The sequence below is a fragment of the Neolamprologus multifasciatus genome, chromosome 6 (genome assembly GCF_963576455.1).
Source record: "Neolamprologus multifasciatus chromosome 6, fNeoMul1.2, whole genome shotgun sequence".
NCBI classification, from domain to species: Eukaryota; Metazoa; Chordata; class Actinopteri; order Cichliformes; family Cichlidae; genus Neolamprologus; species Neolamprologus multifasciatus.
The window spans coordinates 2536274-2555208 of NC_140444.1; the positions used below are offsets into that span (position 1 = coordinate 2536274).

An 18935-nucleotide genomic window follows, 5' to 3' on the forward strand; every position below is an offset into this window, starting at 1 on the left:
TATTATTATTATTCTCCCTTTTCTGTTCTCATGTTCCCCACCCTGCCATGTCGCCCTCGTCCCTCCCTCTCTCCTCTCTTTGTCTCTCACTCTCTAATTCCCCGAGTCCTCGTCATGTCTTTGGCTGTATCCCAATTCAGGGTCTGCAGCCTTAAAGGCCGCATTTTAAGGCCGATTACGTCACCGCGACGCGACGAAGGCTGTCCCAATTCGTAGGCTGCTCGAAATGCGGCCCTCAAATGCGTCCTTAATTTCCCTGAATTTTAAGGACGTGGTGGTGTAGCCTTCGTGGCCCAACATATCCCAGAATGCATAGCGCGGCGGTGGGTGTGGATAATTTTGCCGAAAAAAAACGGCGGATGAGGGGCGCCCGAAGAGTAAACTTTAAGTAAGTACTGAATATTATGTCACTTATTTATGTGCAAATGTTTAATAACGAAGAACATTAAAACATTCCTGTTGGCCACATGTCGGCAAAGTCATGTGACATTAGTGACGTTTGTACTAACTTGGTTTTACAGCCTTTACTTTAGAATATACGCCGTTCAATAGCTGAGCTTAATCAGAGAATGATCAAAGCTCATGTAGAAACAAACAAACAAATGAACAAAAGATTTTCTCCTTCATTTCTGTCAAACAAAGCTGTATGAAACGTTTCCAGCTGTTAGTATCATGGTTGCTAGGCAACCTGGGCAGCGCAACGGAGGCTAGACCGTCCCATTTCACAAGCCTCGCACTTCCGGCCTTAGCGGTCTTTGAGTACGCGGCCCTTGAGGATCGTTGAGGCTGCGTACTTTAAGGCTGCAGACCCTGAATTGGGATACAGCCTTTGTGTTTGGTCTCCCGTTTCTATTTCTAAGTCTGTTTCTCGCCCCGGTCCCAGTGTTGAGCCGTGCATCTAGTCTGCATCTTAGTCTGTTTCCTGTTTTATTTTGACAGTCTTGCATTCTGTGTTCAGTTTTCCTTCCTCCTGTGTCATTATGTCTATTCGTCCCAGCTGTGTTCCCCGGCGTTTCCACTTCCCTCGTCACCCTCGTGTGTTTGTAATATGTGGTCATTGCCGGGTTGTCTGTTCTTATCACGCCATGTTCCAGGTCTCCATGTCTCGGTTCCTCGTGTCACCATCCACGTTCCCTGTGTCCAAGTTTAGTGTTTAGGTTAGCTCTCCCAGTTCAGTTTATCTTAACTCTGACTTTGCCTTTTGCCCTTTGTTTTGTCTGTTTTGCCATTAGTCCGAATAAATCTGCACTTTTGTCAAGGTCAGTCCCGCCTGCGTCGTGTGCATTTGGCTCCTCACTTAAAACACACAAGATCTGCCGCCTGCGATCCATCATTGGAAGAACCAACAGGTAACAGAAAGGCACTTTTTATCCTGCAACGTTAGAGTTGGGTAGTTGTACAAATCTATCGGCTATCTGCAAATCCATCATGTTTGGTTTTTGGGGCATTGTATTTTTAATTTACTAATCTAGCAGTCTGCCTCTTTGAAACTTTATTCGTCCATCCAATGATCCACTTTGTTAACCACTTATCCAAGTAAGCGTCATGGGGATGCTGGAGCCTATCCCCGCAGGTGTAGGGCGAAACGTAGGGTACACCCTGGGCAGGCTCCTCATCCATCACAGATGAGAGCATATCTTTGGACTGTGGAAGGAAAGCAGAGCACCAGAAAGAGAGGCTACAAGAGGTTTGAGCTAGAATTCAGCTCGGTATCTTGCAAAGCACAACTGCTTATTATTCACTTGATCACTTGATAGCATGACTGAAGTCACCTGTCAAGCTAGTTTTGTAAAGTTTAACTCTTGAAATCCATCCAGTCACCAGTGACTTGTCTAGGCTCAGGGCTTAGGCTTTCACAACATGCTAAAACGATTTCAGGGACTAAATATTGGATTTCAAGTGAACTCTCATTCATTTTGTAGGTACAGTTTTTCTGTTAAACGTGTTTCGATGTAAGTAGTGCAAAGAGGTGAAAAATCTATGAAAAGGAGAGCACATTAACCAAACCCAAACCCAACCCTAACCCTAGACATACTGCCAGAGACATGGTGGAAGTTAAAACAAGTCCCTGTTGCATGGCTCTGTCTTGCAGCAAGTGACCACCAGTTGCTGGATTCTAGTAGGGAGCTGGGAAATTGGAAAACACATTAGACTCGAGAAGACATCCAACTTTTCATTCAAAGCACATGTGACAGAAATAGTTGTGCAGCGACTACAGAGAGTCAACAGAAAGTTCAACCTCAGCTTTGTCACCTCCACACAGCTTCCCTATCCAATAAAGGGTTTGTTGATTTTATTTTATGGTGCCAGCACAGACTGAAATGAAACATGGAAAATAAGACATAGGTCATGTCCAAATTCATGGGCTGCATCCTTCTGAGGCTGCATTTGTAGACCGATTACGTCACAGTGACGCGCCGAAGGCTGTCCAAATTCGTAGACTCCGACAAATGCGTCCTCCTTTTCCCCGAATTTGAAGGATGGGTCGGGTGTGTCCTTCATGGTTCACCATATCCCAGAATTCATAGCGCGGCCCAGCCAAACTCCAGTTTCCAATAATGGCAGCCGCTACTAAGTTTTAAAATTACTCTTACTAATCTTTCTGGGTCACAAAATACACTTTTAACATATTTTCAGGTGAGAAAGTAGCTGTGTAAACATCAAATATCTGCTTGGTTTATCAAGATATCGCATATTTGTTAAAGTGCTTCGACGTTTTCGGAGCATCTGCTGCCCACCAGCTCGATAGCAAGCCGGGAGCTCGAGGGTTACTGATGCGGCCGAGAACGGCACAACTCCCGGTACATCATTTTCAGATCACCGCAGAGTTTTGCTACTCAGGTTAAACGTAATATATAAGTCACTTAGACAACCTAAAATGTTATTGTTGGGCTTTTTTCAGTGTTTTGTTTGTTCTTGAGTAAATCGGTTTGACTGAGATCAAAGTTATTAGATTAGATAAAATAAAACTTTATTAATCCCCCGGGTGGGTTCCTCCGGGATTTTCACACAGCTGAATAAACGTCAAACAGAAAACTGATTAAACAGAAGTGTGAGACAGTCGAGAATTTACTCCAGTGTCCTGTTATATTTTAGATAGCAAGGAGCAGACGGCCGAGTTTATTAAACTCCACCGAGACAGCGGTGACGCTAATCTGAAGGCTAGACCGTCCAATTTCCACAGCAGTTTACTTCCGGCCTACCCGACCTTCTGAGGACCCAGCCCACGTAGACCGCGAAGGCCGGGTCCTCAGGAGGATGCAGCCCATGAATTTGGACACGACCATATTGTGCAATAAATTGTTCTGCTTTACATGGGATTCGTTAACAGTGACTAACACTTGAAATGTTCCCAATCTAAAAACAAAATCCACAGTATATAATTTCCAGCGTTACGCTGTTACAAAAAAACTTTTCTTTTAAAGTTTAACTTAATCAGAACGAAAAGCCATATTTTTTCATGTACTGGTCAGGAACAAAACACAATCCAAGGTTATGAGACTAAGTGGATAAATATTCCATCTCTAGCTAAATTGAGTGGCTGCGTGTCTTTGCACTGACCCCTCCTCACCATTCATACCACAGCATATTTATCACAATCAATCTGTCAATTAGCTTCTGAGGCACCCAGCCATGACAGGCACTTACTGTAAAAATGAGTACAAATTGATAAGAAAACAGTGCATGATGGTCTTATGAAAACTAATGGTGTGTCTGCCAGCTGAGAGGCATTCGAGAACTTATTCCACCAGCGTCGCCTTTAGCTCCCCACCCTCGAGTCCCACCAAAAAAAGCTGCATTTCTCTTTTCTCTCTCTCCAGCTGTGCCCTATCACTCTCCTGTAAGGCTGACTCCACAGCCAGCTGTCAGTCTGTCATTTATGGCAGGTATCATGAAACATTGATGTAACGGCTGTGGTAACACGTCCCAAAGTCCTAAATCTCTGCTGCAATAAGGGAGCAGCGCTGCGTCATACCATATGCACGCACTTCTGCTCTGGGCTGTTCTAATAATAAATTTGAAAGAACACAGAAGGAATCTTCATAAATCTGATTTCCGAGGGCACGCTAAATCATCCCCACGCCTCTCTCCACTTTCTAATGCAGTTAAAACTTTATAAAAAAATAAAGCTTCTCGTCTGTTTTCTCAGGCATTTTTTGATCATTTTGATCATTCTTCATGCTCTTCAAATGGGCAGTCACGTTGTCGCTGAAGCATTGATCTCCTGTGATCGTAATCAGCAGCCAGTTTTGATGTTGGCTAGACCTTGACAGAAACCTTTTTTTTTTTATTCATGAAAAGGAAAACACACAGTCAGGAATCCTGAATAGAGCGGAGCTGTAGATGGAAGCGGCACAGGCTCGGGTCACGACGCGAGAGAGCATGCATTTACAGACACCAGCAATTTGCTGTTCTACTCACGTCATGATGAGAGTCTCCTCCCCCGGCTCTCCGAGCACCCCGTCCACAAACAAGGGCGTGTTGGTGAAGCTGTATTTGTTCCACTGCCGTCCTTCGTCGAAGCTCAACCTGGGAACACAAACCGCTGCTTCACGAGGGGCCGCTGCTAATCCCTCAACTGTGTGTGCACACTAATGACCCTGAGAGTTGTCTAACGACTTTATTTTATATTCCGCGCAGGGCTGAAGGTTCTCCGCTCGGAGAGAACGCCGATCATTACAGTCTCGAACCCAGAAAGCCGAATGACAATCATCCGAGGTTTTCTAAACAGTCGTACCGTCCCTTCGCTCCAAGACAAACTCGTTTGCCTTTACTTGACTAACTTAGGACTTGCAGTTTCCTCAGAGAAAATTAGTCATGCTGTGACAAATGGCGTCTCTGTCATAATGACTCACCACAGGTGTCGGATGGGAAGCGGAGTGTGTCTTATTGCCACCAAGGCCCCTCCTTGGTCAAGATACAGCACTGCGTACTCCTCGTCAAAAATCTGCTGGGACAAAAACGCTTGATGTACTTGTATACACACATGCCCTGTCATTTTTCACAACAGACACACACACACATGCAAATCATGGCCCTGCTTTGCTACATTACCTTCCAAATAATTATTTTTCATTGCTGTGTTTAATTAGAAACAAGCCCCATAAACTGAAGTGAATCGAGTGATGTAGAGGCCGTCTAATGTGCGGTTTATGCAGTCAATGAATTCAGCCGGTCTATAGAATTAATATGATTGGTGACCTTAAAAAAAAAGCTGGCTGTTGTCTGAGGACTTATATTCCAAACTTGAGGATAGGCGACGAGCGAGGAGGAGGATGTTTTCAGCGAGAGGACGGGAGGTCAGTCGGTTCATCGTGCTCCATATGGCGAGCGGCTGTTTGTTCGAGATTTAACGGGGCACGTCGTTGGAAAAATTAATTATCAGACATGAGGCTGTAATATTAATGAATATAACATATTTGCTGCACTGCACGATTGTGTAATTGCAGGAAGTTGAGCTTCGCCAATAGCAGTGACTTGGCAAACTTTGTGACTCTTAAATTAAAATTGGTTTGTGCTTGGAAACAAGAACAACTGATCTGATTAGAACGTCACGGCGCCCGAATAGAAGCCGTGGGGTTTGTTTCTGAACAATGATGTTGATTTTTTTAATTGGTGTTATTTATATGTGGATGAAAATTTAAGGGGTTTTTCGGGCTCTTACCTTTTCTGATGAGGTATTTGATTATTTGTTTGATAAACTTTTAAAGTCAATTTCAAGATTTTGACATTTTTAAAGGACTTTTTACTGTTTTGTTTCATTTCTTCATAATCTGCATCCTTGTCTTGATGTTCTTGGGTTCAGCATGGGTATAAAATATGAGCTCAGGAGTCAATTCATGCTTAGTGTTGGATAAATGTTCAGCCGGTGGATGAATGCAGTCGTTTCTTATTTTTTATTTTACTAATGATTAGGGATGGGTACCGGTATCCGGTGCCATGATGGCACCGGTTCCGACATAAACGGTAGTAACCAGACCGAAAAGCAGCGCACTTTTCGGTGCTTTATTTTGGTGCTTTTTTTTCCCTGAGCTGTGATACACTTTCTTCTTCCTTACATTTGTATTGGCGGTTGGCAAACAACTGAAAGGTGCATTACCGCCACCAACTGGTATGGAATGATACACTTTGGATTCCAGCCAATCATTTTACGTTTCCGAGGATAGTAGGCGGGTCCAGGTACGTACGTTCTTTTAGAGCAGAGCTACAGATTAAAAATGTCCAAGGCGAAGCGGTCAAAAGTCTGGCTGTACTTCACAGCAAAAGATGCAAACTCAGCAGCTGCAACAAGTGCTTTAAGCTGATACTGTGATACTGTCAAAGGAGGAAACACCTCAAATCTGATGAAACACCTGGCGACGCATAGCGTTTTTTTAAAAGCCGAGAAATGCGCCGTATTTGATAGCTTACTGCGAGACCTCACACCGAGCACATCTACTGAGGGTGTGGTGCCTGTTATCGGACCCGGAGTTAGCAACATCCCCCAAAAACCCAAAGAGGAGAGTCCTGGCCCCTAGCCCTGCCAGTGTAGCAGAAATGATGAGGATGATGATGCAGCAGCAGCCGTTCTTCTCTGCGTGAGTAGCTTAATGTTGTTCGTGTGTAATTTACGTTGAGTAGGCTAACCACGTTATTATATTAATGCATGTAAGGTGAACTAGCAAACATCATCGTAGTTACATTCTTGTTTGATGGCAGATGCTCCCTTCACCCTGGCCAAAAAGGCTAACATGACCAAAGAAAAAGTGGAAAACAGCTAAACATGAGAGGTTTTTGGACAAAGTTTGTGTTTTTTCCATTGTTTAAGCACCGGTTTGAGCACCGTTTAAGCACCGGCACAGTTTCAAAAAGTACCGGTTTGGCACCGGTATCGGATAAAACCTAAATGATACCCATCCCTACTAATGATGCTTATAGAGTTACTCTAACTTTGCACTCTCCACCTCCAATGTTAAGTTTTCCATAAAACAAATCCCAAATTATTTTTGTAACAGTCATTTTGCTAATTGTCTGACCTAATCACCTCATACTCATCACTGCACATTGGTTTGTTTACATGTGTGAGGCTTTTTTAAATGAAACTCAGAAGCTAAATGGGATGGTGGATAACCACATGGATGATTATGATCAGGGCTGCAGGTCATTTCAGCCATGTTTACTGGAACTGGAGTCCACAGACAAGCGAAATCAAACAGAAGAAGACAGGCGGATGTTCTAATGCGATACACAACGTTCAATGCTCAGGTCCCAACTGCTCACTTTGCCTCGACGTTTTTTGAATGTTAGTGAATGAAAGTCAGCTCTGGAAATACTTTCATATACACTGTGAGCCGCCTTCCTACACATTGTTTTCACCTTCCCAGAAATCACCCAAGAGAAAAATACAAAGACCAAACAGTCAGTTCTCCAGTGGGTTGGTGAGCCACACAGACAGTGTATGGTAAGTGGATCAGCCTGCAACTGTCCTCCATATTTCTGTATTTATCCACCGACATAAAACCACCTCTGGGGGGGAAATAAAGCCAAAGCAGAAGTACCCAACACTCAAGTCACTGAACTGGGCCTTTGCACTGTGTTTGTGTTCTTGACAAATAACATGGCGCAGTGCATCCAAGAAGTGAACATTGGACTATTCTTTTTGTTGTTACCTGACACTGATTATCAGATATTTGTGTCTCTGAGATTCCAAAACTAGTGAAGGACACGTTGGCTCGACTTTCATACATCTTTTATATAAAAGTACATTCTAACAGAAAAACATTTAAAATAATTTTAATGAATTTATGAATATTTTTATGAACTCCTTTACCTAAATTTTCAGAGGGATGGTTATCCTAGTCTGAAATGACGGAATAACAAGATTAAAAGTTTGAATATTCCATACAACCAAACTATCTCTAAACTTTATATAAAGTGGTGTTAAACTAAAACACGGAGCTAAAGCGTGAGAGGACTCGTTCTGTTTAACAGTCTGGTCACTCGTGATCAGCTGGAAAAGAAAGTAATGTTCTCAGTCAGTAGGAGACTGCACAAGTTGACAGCGTGTTTCGTACCAACTGTTAAATGTCTGTCAGCTGTTGCCATGTGAAAACTTAGAGCTTAGATACTTTTTCCTCAAATGTGACACATATGCAGAATTCGTTTACCAGCGAGACATTACAACAGTCCAAAAACAAAGTCTACGTTAGGCTAACTAAGGCAACTAAGGCTACGTTCACACTGCAGGCGAAAGCGCATTATATCTGATTTTTTTGACCCTATGCGACCCATATCCGATCATGGTGCGACAGTGTGAACGGCACAAATCCGATATTTTCAAATCCGATCTGGGTCACTTTCCTATGTGGTCCTGAATCCGATACATATCCGATGTTTCAGAAAGCGACTGCTGTTTGAACGGTCAAGTCGCATTAAATCCGTCTTTTACGTCACCGACACAAAACAGACGCCAATTATCAGCGCCGGAGAAGACATCGCGAACGCTTCCTGGCCATCCCGTGTAAATGTTAGTGAAACTGTTGGGAAGACAACGTTGGAGAAACCTGAACATTTTATTTGTTCTGTTTTATTTGTTGTGCAAAAATTGGGAAACGTAAAGTCCGAAGTCTTTATATTAAGGGCCATCAGTCAAACAATACTGTTGCTCTGGGTCTAAACAGAGCGTGTTGTGTGTGACGTCTTCTTTTGCGCATGCGGGCGCTTTGAGCGTTCACACTAGAGCGCGTTTGCTGTTGCATTTTATTTGTAGTGTGAACGAGCAGACAAAAAAATCGGATTTGATCAAAAAATCGGAATTGAGCATTAAGACCTGCAGTGTGAACGTAGCCTAGGAGACTGCACAAGTTGACAGCGTGTTTCGTACCAACTGTTAAATGTCTGTCAGCTGTTGCCATGTGAAGACTTGGAGCTTAGATACTTTTTCCTCAAATGTGACACATATGCAGAATTACTTTACCAGCGAGACATCACAACAGTCCAAAAACAAAGTTGCCTCACCTGTCTCCACGTGTTTCCTGCGTCCGAGGTGATGAACACACTGACGTTGCTGGTGGTCAGTTCTGCCCCAATGGAGCCTGGACGTGAGGCCAGTTCACAGAAAGGATAGAAAACAAACTTGATCAAGTGCTTCAAGGTGGAGAAACAGTTTGATGCACAAAAGGGAAATTAATTTCTGACAAAATACAACTTTTACACATTGTGTTCAGACAAGAGGTGGTTCTACAGCAGGAGGCACCAGCTTGCAGCTGCAGACAGTTGCGGTAATTACAGTCCTCTGAAAGATCTATTGTGCAGTGCAACATTTGCCCATACCCCTAAATTAACCAATAAATCCAGATTACTGTATCCCTCATTCAGCAGTTCTGGCCACATTAAGACAAGCTTCCCTAATTCTGTGCAGACGGCTGTAATTGCTTTAATTTAGCCCGTAATTGGCGCCAGGTGGTGGTTTTTCCAGTTGTTCCCTACTCTGAATGCCTCTTGATAAACAATAGGCTTCACACTCATCATAACATACGAGCTACACGAGTGCCGGATGTTTAGATTTCTGCTGAGCTCCAGTTGATGTTGTCACCACTAACAGGGTAATATAATTCACAGAACTATAATTGTATACGTGCTAATGTTTAGCATCTCCTTTAGCCTCATGTTGTCTTGTGCTTCATGACTCTTTCTTCTTTTAGTGATTAATAGTGATTTCCTCGAGTCTTCCACCTTGACAGTGGTTCAGGGTTGGGTTTAATTAACCTCTTAAGCCCCAAGCCTACCTGATCTCCTGCTTTTTGCCCCCGTATCAGGGGGCGTTGGGGCTTAAGAGGTTAAAAACATAGGGAGAACTCAGCAGATGTCTGAAAGACGTCGTTGGTAACCAATTAATATTCTAAAATACACGTTTGCTTTTATCACTGTTCTGCTTCCTGTCTTTGACAGTTATAAAGTCTCCAGTTTGGGGGCTCGGGGTCCCATATGGCACTACGGGCGATCGAAATAACAGATTTATTTTCATTTTGACTTCAAAAGATAAGCAACAAATGCTGTAATGAACAATTTAGAGTTGAGATGAAATCTTGGGATGCTATTATCATAAAGGTCTCATTTTCTCTACCCAACAGTTCTGTTTTAATGTGTCACAAACTGCACTGTAACCCAGACATAGACAATAAAGATCTACTAGATCTCCTAGCCCTCACATTACACAACTTATGAGCATAGAGTCTTGCGAAAGTACTGTAGTCTACTGCCTACAAATTCCACAGGACTCCAAACAACAGTGACCATGTGACCATGTGGATTATAGTCCAGTTTCCTGCTACTGACCAATAAATGAACTTGTAATCGCAGTTAAATCTCAGCTAAAAAAGGCCCATTAAATGGTGATCCCTTATCCTACAGTGAGCTCAGTGTTTGGTCTCACTACTATAAAGGCTATTTTGCTATAATATTGTCCTTGGAGTTTCCTACCAGTAGGGCAAAGACGGAAAATCTGACCTAAACCTATAGTAGTGGCTTTCCCCTGCTCCCCTCCCGTATGAGCTCTTCACCCTCTTTATGGTTGAGTCAGGGCCTCCTACAGAGGACGGTGTCCTGTTGATACTATCCTCAATCAGTCATGACCCACAGCTTGTGGTCAAACATGAGGATAGGAGCTGACCAATAAATCGACAGCTTTGCCTTCATGCTTTTAACCACAGAGACTGGACCAGTGATTGATCGCATCAGTACTAATCCATCTGTCGACCTCCCGCTCCTCTCTGATGAACAAGACCACAAAATGTTTAAAAGCCCATCCCATGTCACATTGTGAATGGGCTAATGTTCATAACATAACATTAATTAATCACAAAGTGTATGAATAGATCATTTTAGCTTTTAATGTGTCTTTCAGCTCATGGACTTGATGACCCTACCTTAAAGCTAACCTTTCCTTATAACTAGCCACGATGCATCCCATATCATCTGCCACCTTTTTACTATGGCAGAAAAAATGTATGACTGAGATAATCATTCAGAACCAGGACTTTGAATAAGTTTTACTGTTTTAGGACTATTTCCCAACATTTTTATTCCCAAAATAACTTCCAAATGTTGGTCTGGGACAGAAAAGAAGAAATAAGTAATCATTCTCATTCATTTCCACCATTCTGTAGCTGAAATAATGACATAGACTGAAATAAATAAGTTAATTGTTTTACTCCCATATCAGTGAAACTGACTTATCCCACAGTGGTTCATAAAGGTCACGGCATTCATGCTGGTAGGGTAAACTTGGCCTTCTCCAGACACCCGAGGCCGGTGCCTGCATGTTATTGACAGAGCCGGTCCACACAGGAGTAAATATCACAGGTGTGAATCCACCTGCAGGCTGCTGATCTCACATTACCTTATTTTCTTCTTCACAGTGAATAAATTAGAGTCCTTGCCTATTTTTCACGTGTTCTCGGGAACAATGCTGCCCTGAGGGCTTTTTCTGTTGTCAAGTTATCTGTTTGCGTTTTAAGGTGAGCTGATGCCAGCATGTCACATGCTTGCTGGAGTCATGTACCGATGCTAAATGCAACAAACACTACAGTGCAACTGCATAAAAGAAGAAGTCATGGAAAATGCACAGAAATGATTAATAACTAAGAGAAATATCTTAAAGTTAACACAGAAGAAAGAAGAAAAACAGCACTTCTTAATCACTAATGTCTTTGCAGTTTGGAGGCTCTTTCATGTTACCTTTGCTGTATACTAAAATCTAAGCAAACCATACAATACCTTACTTTATTAACTGAATAATGCACATATTGTTCGACTTTCCTTCTACAACCCTGTCAAATCAACAACAGTGAGCACCGGTTAGATGTTTTAACCTTTCAGTCAAGGGCTAAAAGTCCTTCTTTCATTAAGTAATTTAATGACAGATAAAAACATGAGCTTTGTCTTAAAGAAAACTCCTCAGAAGTCCAAGAAGACACGGAGAACATAGACGGCGTGCTGCTCGAAACATATTCCCTCTCACCCACCTGATGCGACAATGATCCCCGGTGCCGAGTCCCTGCTGGCTATGTTTCCAGATGTGTAGGGATTTGCAGACACGTGGAGATGGAGATGTAATGAACAGTACGGCTGCAGAGGGGAAAAAGAGAAATCAAAAACTCAGTTATTAAAAAAAACCCTCCAAAAGATGCTTCTGCGCAAAACTGCTATTTCCTCAACGTGGACCGGCAACCCTCCCAAGTCTTCGGTTTTATCACAAACACCATTTCCCCATTGACTGGCCTCACCATTAATTTTGATTGGGTTAACCTTTACAGACACAATTCTCATTACGACCCAGCAAAATGCCACTGGTGCAGGCCATGTTGTGACGGGCTGTTTAGAGGTTTATTAAAACTCTGACATTTCCTGACAAATGACTGTATAATACGGGTGGAAGGCGAGGCATGCCACTGAATCGCTAATTGGTTTATCAAAAAAGGTGATTATTTCTGTACATACAGTCGTTTCAAGAGGACATATGCGAAGGTGTGCTACAGTGACACCAACTGTCAAACTGTTGTCATCTAGCGACATGTATTAGTAGAAGGTGATTAAAGTGAGCCGTGCTCATCCGAAACTTGTACTGATGAAAAGCGTCTAACCCTCGTTCTTTGACACTATAACAGATGGCTGTAGCTCTTCCTCGCCATGACGCACCTATGGCATCTAAACGAAGCATTTGTTAAACCTCACAATTAGCATTTCAATGGCTGCCACGTAGCCTCTTTTAGAGCCAGAAACCATCAGATCTGGTCCAAGGGTTGAGTTATCTGCTAGTCTATCAGTCTGATTACCATGCTGCACTGACCGGCTGCAATGGAGGGGCACGGATACCTGCTGGAAATGAGTGTAGACTAATAAAAAACTAGAATTTCACCAACTGAACTAAAGCGCAATTTGGTGTGTACCACACAGTAGGTCATACTTTTCTTAGGTCACGTGATTTTAATAATCTTCTAAAAGCAATCAAAATCAGCTCCAGTTATCAGTGATGAGCCCTGGAGGTTGCCACTTGGTTGCTTCTTAATTAACACAATGTTGTTAAAATAACAATGTGAGCAAACTTGCGCACAGTCTTGTGCTTTTCGAATATCCCTCTCCTTAAGTGATCACCCCCATTGTTGTCTGCAAGGCACATCTTTTGGCATTTCTTAGCACCTATCGTCTGACGTCATTAGCCGTTTCCGGGTCCCAAAATCAAACGAACACTGCGGCATCACTGAGAGTTACAAACTGTCTTCCATCTTTAATAAAATGATCAGCGCTGCTGCTCTACCAGGTGTAACAATTAAGTTTAACATCCAGGCATCCATGAAAACAGGATTTATGAGGTTTAACAAAGTTTGAAGTTAGCTAGCTAGGTATGTAATCTTTAGATGGAAACATGTTCTGACTGAGGGATTTCTGAAAAATTCAAACGTACAGCTCTGCTATCACTTCCGACATAAATGAAGACAGAAAACTAAACAGCAGTGACGTTTGTAGGGTTTCTGAAGTTGGGCTAGCTGGTATATAATGATGTGCTACGTGGTGGCTAGCTACGCAGCTTTAGTTAGCATGACATCAACACATTAGCACAGAGAAGCTGGAGGATGAACGCTAATTTTTTCCACTTGATAAAAGTTAACGTGAGGGTTCCCGATGGTTAGGGACAAATGCAATCACATGGCAGGATGCTGTAAACGGACCAAACTTCAGTCAGGAGAACAACTGAGATAATCCATCCACAATATGAGGTTAGTCATTAATATACTGCAACAACATGGGAATAGAGCAGCTGCAGAGAATTCAGCATTAATGAATCAATGGTACGGAAGTGGAAGTTAGGCTAGCTGCTAAATAATGATGTGCTATGTGGTCGCTAGCGACACAGCCATGTTAGCATAACAAACAGTGAAGCTGCAGGATGAACGCTAACTTTTTCCACTCACTAAAAGTTAACGTGAGGGTTCCTGATGGTTAGGGACAAATGCAATCGCATGGCAGGATGCTGTAAACGGACCAAACTTCAGTCAGGAGAACGACTGAGATAATCCATTCACAATACGAGGTTAATCATTAATATACTGCTGCAAGGGCTGGGCTGTAGTTACAACGTAAGGGTTTAAAAACTGAGATTTTCTTTAGGTTCTTGTTCAGATTAAATAGAACAACTGGATACACAATCTTACGGAGCCCCGCAGGGGACATGGGAGAAAAAAAAATTAAGACGGACTTTTGCGAGATCTCGCAAAACAAACTCGGGATCTCGCAAAAGTTTTGCGAGATCTCGCAAAACAAACTCGGGATCTCGCAAAAGTTTTGCGAGATCTCGCAAAACAAACTCGGGATCTCGCAAAACTTTTGCGAGATCTCGCAAAAGTTTTAGCCGCATTCTTCCCATTAGCTTGAAGCTAACGGGAGGTCGAGACCTACTACAGCCGGGAGGAACACCGCTTTCCCGGCACATCGTGCCTCGACCTCCCGGTCGGCTTCGAGCCAGCGTCCGAAGAATGCGGCTAAAACGTTTGCTAGATGTCGCAATAGTTTTGCGAGATCCCGAGTTTGTTTTGCGAGATCTCGCAAAACTTTTGCGAGATCCCGAGTTAGTTTTGCGAGATCTCGCAAAACTTTTGCCGTCTTAATTTTTTTTTCTCCCATGTCCCCTGCGGGGCTCCATACAATCTGTACTCCATCCACTGACTGACTGCATCTTTGGCCTCTGTATAAATGTCTTGCTTTGCTATGATTCTTGCAGAAGTGGTTCTAGCATCCAAGGTTGCTGGAGTATTGACATAACTCTACAAATGCTCAGGACTTTTATGCTTTCTTTACCTAGCTGTTCTCTTTGAGTCACTGGTTTTGCAACATTTCATTTAACAGAGAAATACACAAAGAGGTAAGGCATTGAAAAGAAAAATGGGCTACAAGAAATAAGCGGTTTCCATTTTCAAGGGTAGGTTGTTTACTTGTAATTCTGAACTTTACTAGTGAGTGAAAACTCCACTAGAGTATGAGAAGCCTCCAACTTTCTAGAGGAGGAAGGAAGGCAGATAAAATACAGAAAAGCCTTTCTGTCTGACAAGTCTTTCTCTCTGTGTTTCTTTAAATGGGAGGTCAGCTTATTGGACTGAATCAAAATGGCTGACCTTTCAGCTGAGCAGCCTCAGAGCACTCAGCTTTGACGGGCGCTGCTCTTTCCGAGCTCGGGCTCTCGTTGCTGCTGGGATCAGTCAACTCCTGTCAAGGCCTCTCTTTGATGGAAGCGCACACATATAAAAACATGTATGAACGCATCTCGCTGGCAGATGCAGAGAAACTCACCAGCACACAGTGAATGCTGTTGCCTCTCAGGTCTTTGCTCGGCGCCTGCAGTAACCTCCAGTCTCTGCCTCTGTTGTAGGTGATGTACGTCTTCACTTGGTTGTCCGTCCTTTTGTTGGCGAGGAACATTCCTTTTATTCCTGCTACCTGGAGAATCAGAACGGTTCGCGGCTTTATGTGAAACTCGGACTTTATTTGACCGATAAATATGATTACTTTCCTATTTTCAAGTCACGTTGAAAACGATCGCAACGCGTCGCAAAAGCAAATCAGACACGTCAAGGAAACGCAGCCTACTTTTGCATTCCCAACAAAAACCAAACACAGCCACAAACCCTGAGTGGGAAATGATCGACTGTCTGGAGACTTGTGAATAATCGATGTGCGTCTTAAATGAATCTGACTCCCGGTTGGAGACCTGCAGGACGACTCAGGGATACTGAATTGAGTCTGTGACAGTGGCATCAGGCAATGAAACTCCACTTTAGTAATTGACAGATACTTCAATCTCGCTTGGAGGAGAGATTTAGCACATCGTACGTTTCGGGTGGCGACCCCAATCAAGACAGTAGATTCGATTCTATTGCTTGGGCCACAGCAGACATGAGTGGCATCACCAAGGGCTTAATTATTAGATTCACAGATATAGTTCTATTCTACGTTAGACTTAAAAGCATCGTGAGTTCCACAGAGCCTCAACACCAGCTCACAGCGCACCATCTGTTTTTTGGATTTGGTGTGTTGTGCAAAGTGATCTGCAGTTATTAATCAAAGGAAGAAATAATCTCAGGCTCCTAAAAATCTATATCGCTGGCACAATGCCCTTTTGCCTTTGTTGATGTCAGCACTTTGAAGCTGTTTCATATTCACACAACGTGCTCTGAAGATTGTAGGCCTACAGCAGCAGGGTTCCTTTGCAAAATGACAAAGCAAGTACATTTCATCACGTCTGCCTGCTAGCTCCAAAGTATTGATCAGCGTTCGTAATAAACCTGCGGGCCGCGTGCTCATCGAGCAGGCCTGCTGTTTAAAAACAGAGAATTGTCTAAAATGAATACGGCAGGCTCCAAAACTAAAGCTGAGGTTTCTGCATTTGTGCGACGTTCCTGCTTCAGACACAGAGTTTATTTTCCTGTGGATACAGCATCAGTGGTCCTCACATACAAGGTCTTAAATAATCAGGCCCCATCTTATCTTAATGACCTTGTAGTACCATATCACCCTATTAGAGCACTTCGCTCTCGCTCTGCAGGCCTACTTGTTGTTCCTAGAGTATTTAAAAGTAGAATGGGAGGGAGAGCCTTCAGTTTTCAGGCTCCTCTTCTGTGGAACCAGCTTCCAGTTTGGATTCAGGAGACAGACACTATCTCTACTTTTAAGATTAGGCTTCAAACTTTCCTTTTTGCTAAAGCATATAGTTAGGGCTGGACCAGGTGACCCTGAATCCTCCCTTAGTTATGCTGCAATAGACGTAGGCTGTCGGGGATTCCCATGATGCATTGAGTTTTTCCTTTCCAGTCACCTTTCTCACTCACTATGTGTTAACAGACCTCTCTGCATTGAATCATATCTGTTATTAATCTCTGTCTCTCTTCCACAGCATGTCTTTATCCTGTCTTCCTTCTCTCACCCCAACCAATCACAGCAGATGGCCCCGCCCCTCCCTGAGCCTGGTGCTACTGGAGGTTTCTTCCTGTTAAAAGGGAGTTTTTCCTTCCCACTGTCGCCAAAGTGCTGCTCATAGGGGGTCATATGATTGTTGGGTTTTTCTCTGTATCTATGAAGCGCCTTGAGGCGACTTTTGTTGTGATTTGGCGCTATATAAATAAAATTGAATTGAAATTGAATGTTTTTTTTTACCTCGTAGAGGTCGACCATGACGTTTCCCTCGGGGCCCATGCTGCTGACCACGTTCTCCAGAGCCAGAGTGTAGTAGACCCCCGAAGTGTCTGACACATACAGGTTGTAGGTTTCATTCTGGTTCCACTCCCTCACAGCCGCGACGACACGGTTTTCATCCGTACTGATCACGTGCAGATCCTGGTCGGAGTAAAATGATATCACAGACCCCCAGCGTTTTTATCTTTACAACTTATGTTTGTGCTGTTCTGTATCATACAATAAAAAGTCTTGACAATAATAACAAATTGACATATACACCATGTGGACGAAACACATTACACCTCAGAATGCATGAAGCTGCTGGCACACTGTTTTTGTGCCGATATAAATGTTTGGATCTCTGCAGTCACTGAGCATTTGCAACTTCGTTACAAGTAATGCATTCCTGTAATCTGATTACTTTTTTCAAGTAACGAGTAAAGTAAGGTATTACTTTGCAAAAAAGTAATTAGATTACTGTTACTTTCCTGTAAGCACGCTGCGTTACTGCGTTACTAAACCGTGATTTTGCTTGTGAGGAGTGTCTCATGACAATGATGTAATCGTGTGCGGTGTCCGTGGTAACAGACGTGTGCAGATCAACAATGGATAATACGTTGTACAGGAGAGAGTACGACCGTGCAGCGTTTAAAGCGTGGAAGTACTGACTCCCTAAAAAGGGACAAAACATTAGTGTCAGCTGTTCACTCTGCGTGGGAAGAAAACTTCTTTCTACAGCGAAAAATGAAACTTCATATCTGAGCGAGCTGCCACGGGAATGTGACATTCCCAGAGAAACCCCCGGATCCCCCCGCTGACATGACCTCTGTGGGCAAACCTCCACCCTCCCCACTGCTGCTAAACAGGTGACAATAGATTTAAGAGCGACAGGTGCTGCTGAATCTTTGATTTTATTTAATTTTTGCTGTGTTTTACTTGCATCTATTTGAAAGAGTGAGTGTAAACACAAAACATTATTTTATATGATAGATTATGCAGGAAATAGGTTTAAATAGTAAATAAATTTCTTCAAGTCACAGACAGTTACATATAATTTAATTTTTGCTTGATGCATAAAGTTAAAAGATTAAAACTAATAAAACAAGTTTTAAAAAGAGACTTTTCCATCTGATTACATGCAGAAAAAGTAGAACTGGGCTGAAAGGTCTGTTGTTTTATTACGTATTCAAGCTGTGTATCAAGTAACAGGATTACGTTTTTGGAGAAGTAATCAGTAATTAGTTACTAATGCCTTTTTTCAAGTAACTTGACCTTGACTCAGCACACAGAGTCTGCTCTATAACCTGCAAGGTCTGGCACTTCATGGATGAGTTGCTGTAGTTCCTAAACAGCTGCACTTTGCAGCAATAGCACCTACAGCTGATGGCGGGAAATCTACAAGCGAAGAAATGTCACAAACCGACCTGCAGCAACAATTTCATCCCATTACAGTCTCGCACTGAAATTCAGTGAGATCTCCAGAACGACGCATGAAGACAGACTGCGTGGGTCAACGCTGGACTTTATACACCTGTAGCAATGGGAACGCACACACCTGAATTCAAAGATTAAAAGGTAGAGCTCAGGACTTTTGCCCGTGTAATGCAGCGGTCCCCGGCGCCGGTCCACGAGTCGTCGAGTTCACGCTCGGCTGTGAAATTTATGCTTTTCAGGGTTTGTATCGTTAACTTGCTGTCTTATTTTGCAAGAAATATCTCCGAGTTATAGCG

General features: G+C 43.0%; 1 protein-coding gene across 7 annotated transcripts in view; it reads right to left on the bottom strand.

The window, feature by feature from the left end:
- sorcs1 (sortilin-related VPS10 domain containing receptor 1) overlaps window positions 1-18935 on the bottom strand; it is a 222227-nt gene that overhangs the window by 35613 nt on the left and 167679 nt on the right. For all 7 annotated transcript variants that reach the window (XR_014874426.1, XR_014874427.1, XM_085161983.1 and 4 more), the window contains exons 9-14: window positions 17185-17364; window positions 15325-15471; window positions 12006-12108; window positions 8998-9074; window positions 4857-4948; window positions 4423-4530 (exon numbers count right to left, since the gene is read on the bottom strand). Coding sequence is in view for 5 of the 7 variants with exons in the window: in XM_085161983.1 (XP_085018109.1) it covers window positions 4423-4530; window positions 4857-4948; window positions 8998-9074; window positions 12006-12108; window positions 15325-15471; window positions 17185-17364 (707 nt within the window). In the remaining 2 variants the exon portion in view is untranslated. The remainder of the gene's footprint in view (window positions 1-4422; window positions 4531-4856; window positions 4949-8997; window positions 9075-12005; window positions 12109-15324; window positions 15472-17184; window positions 17365-18935) is intronic.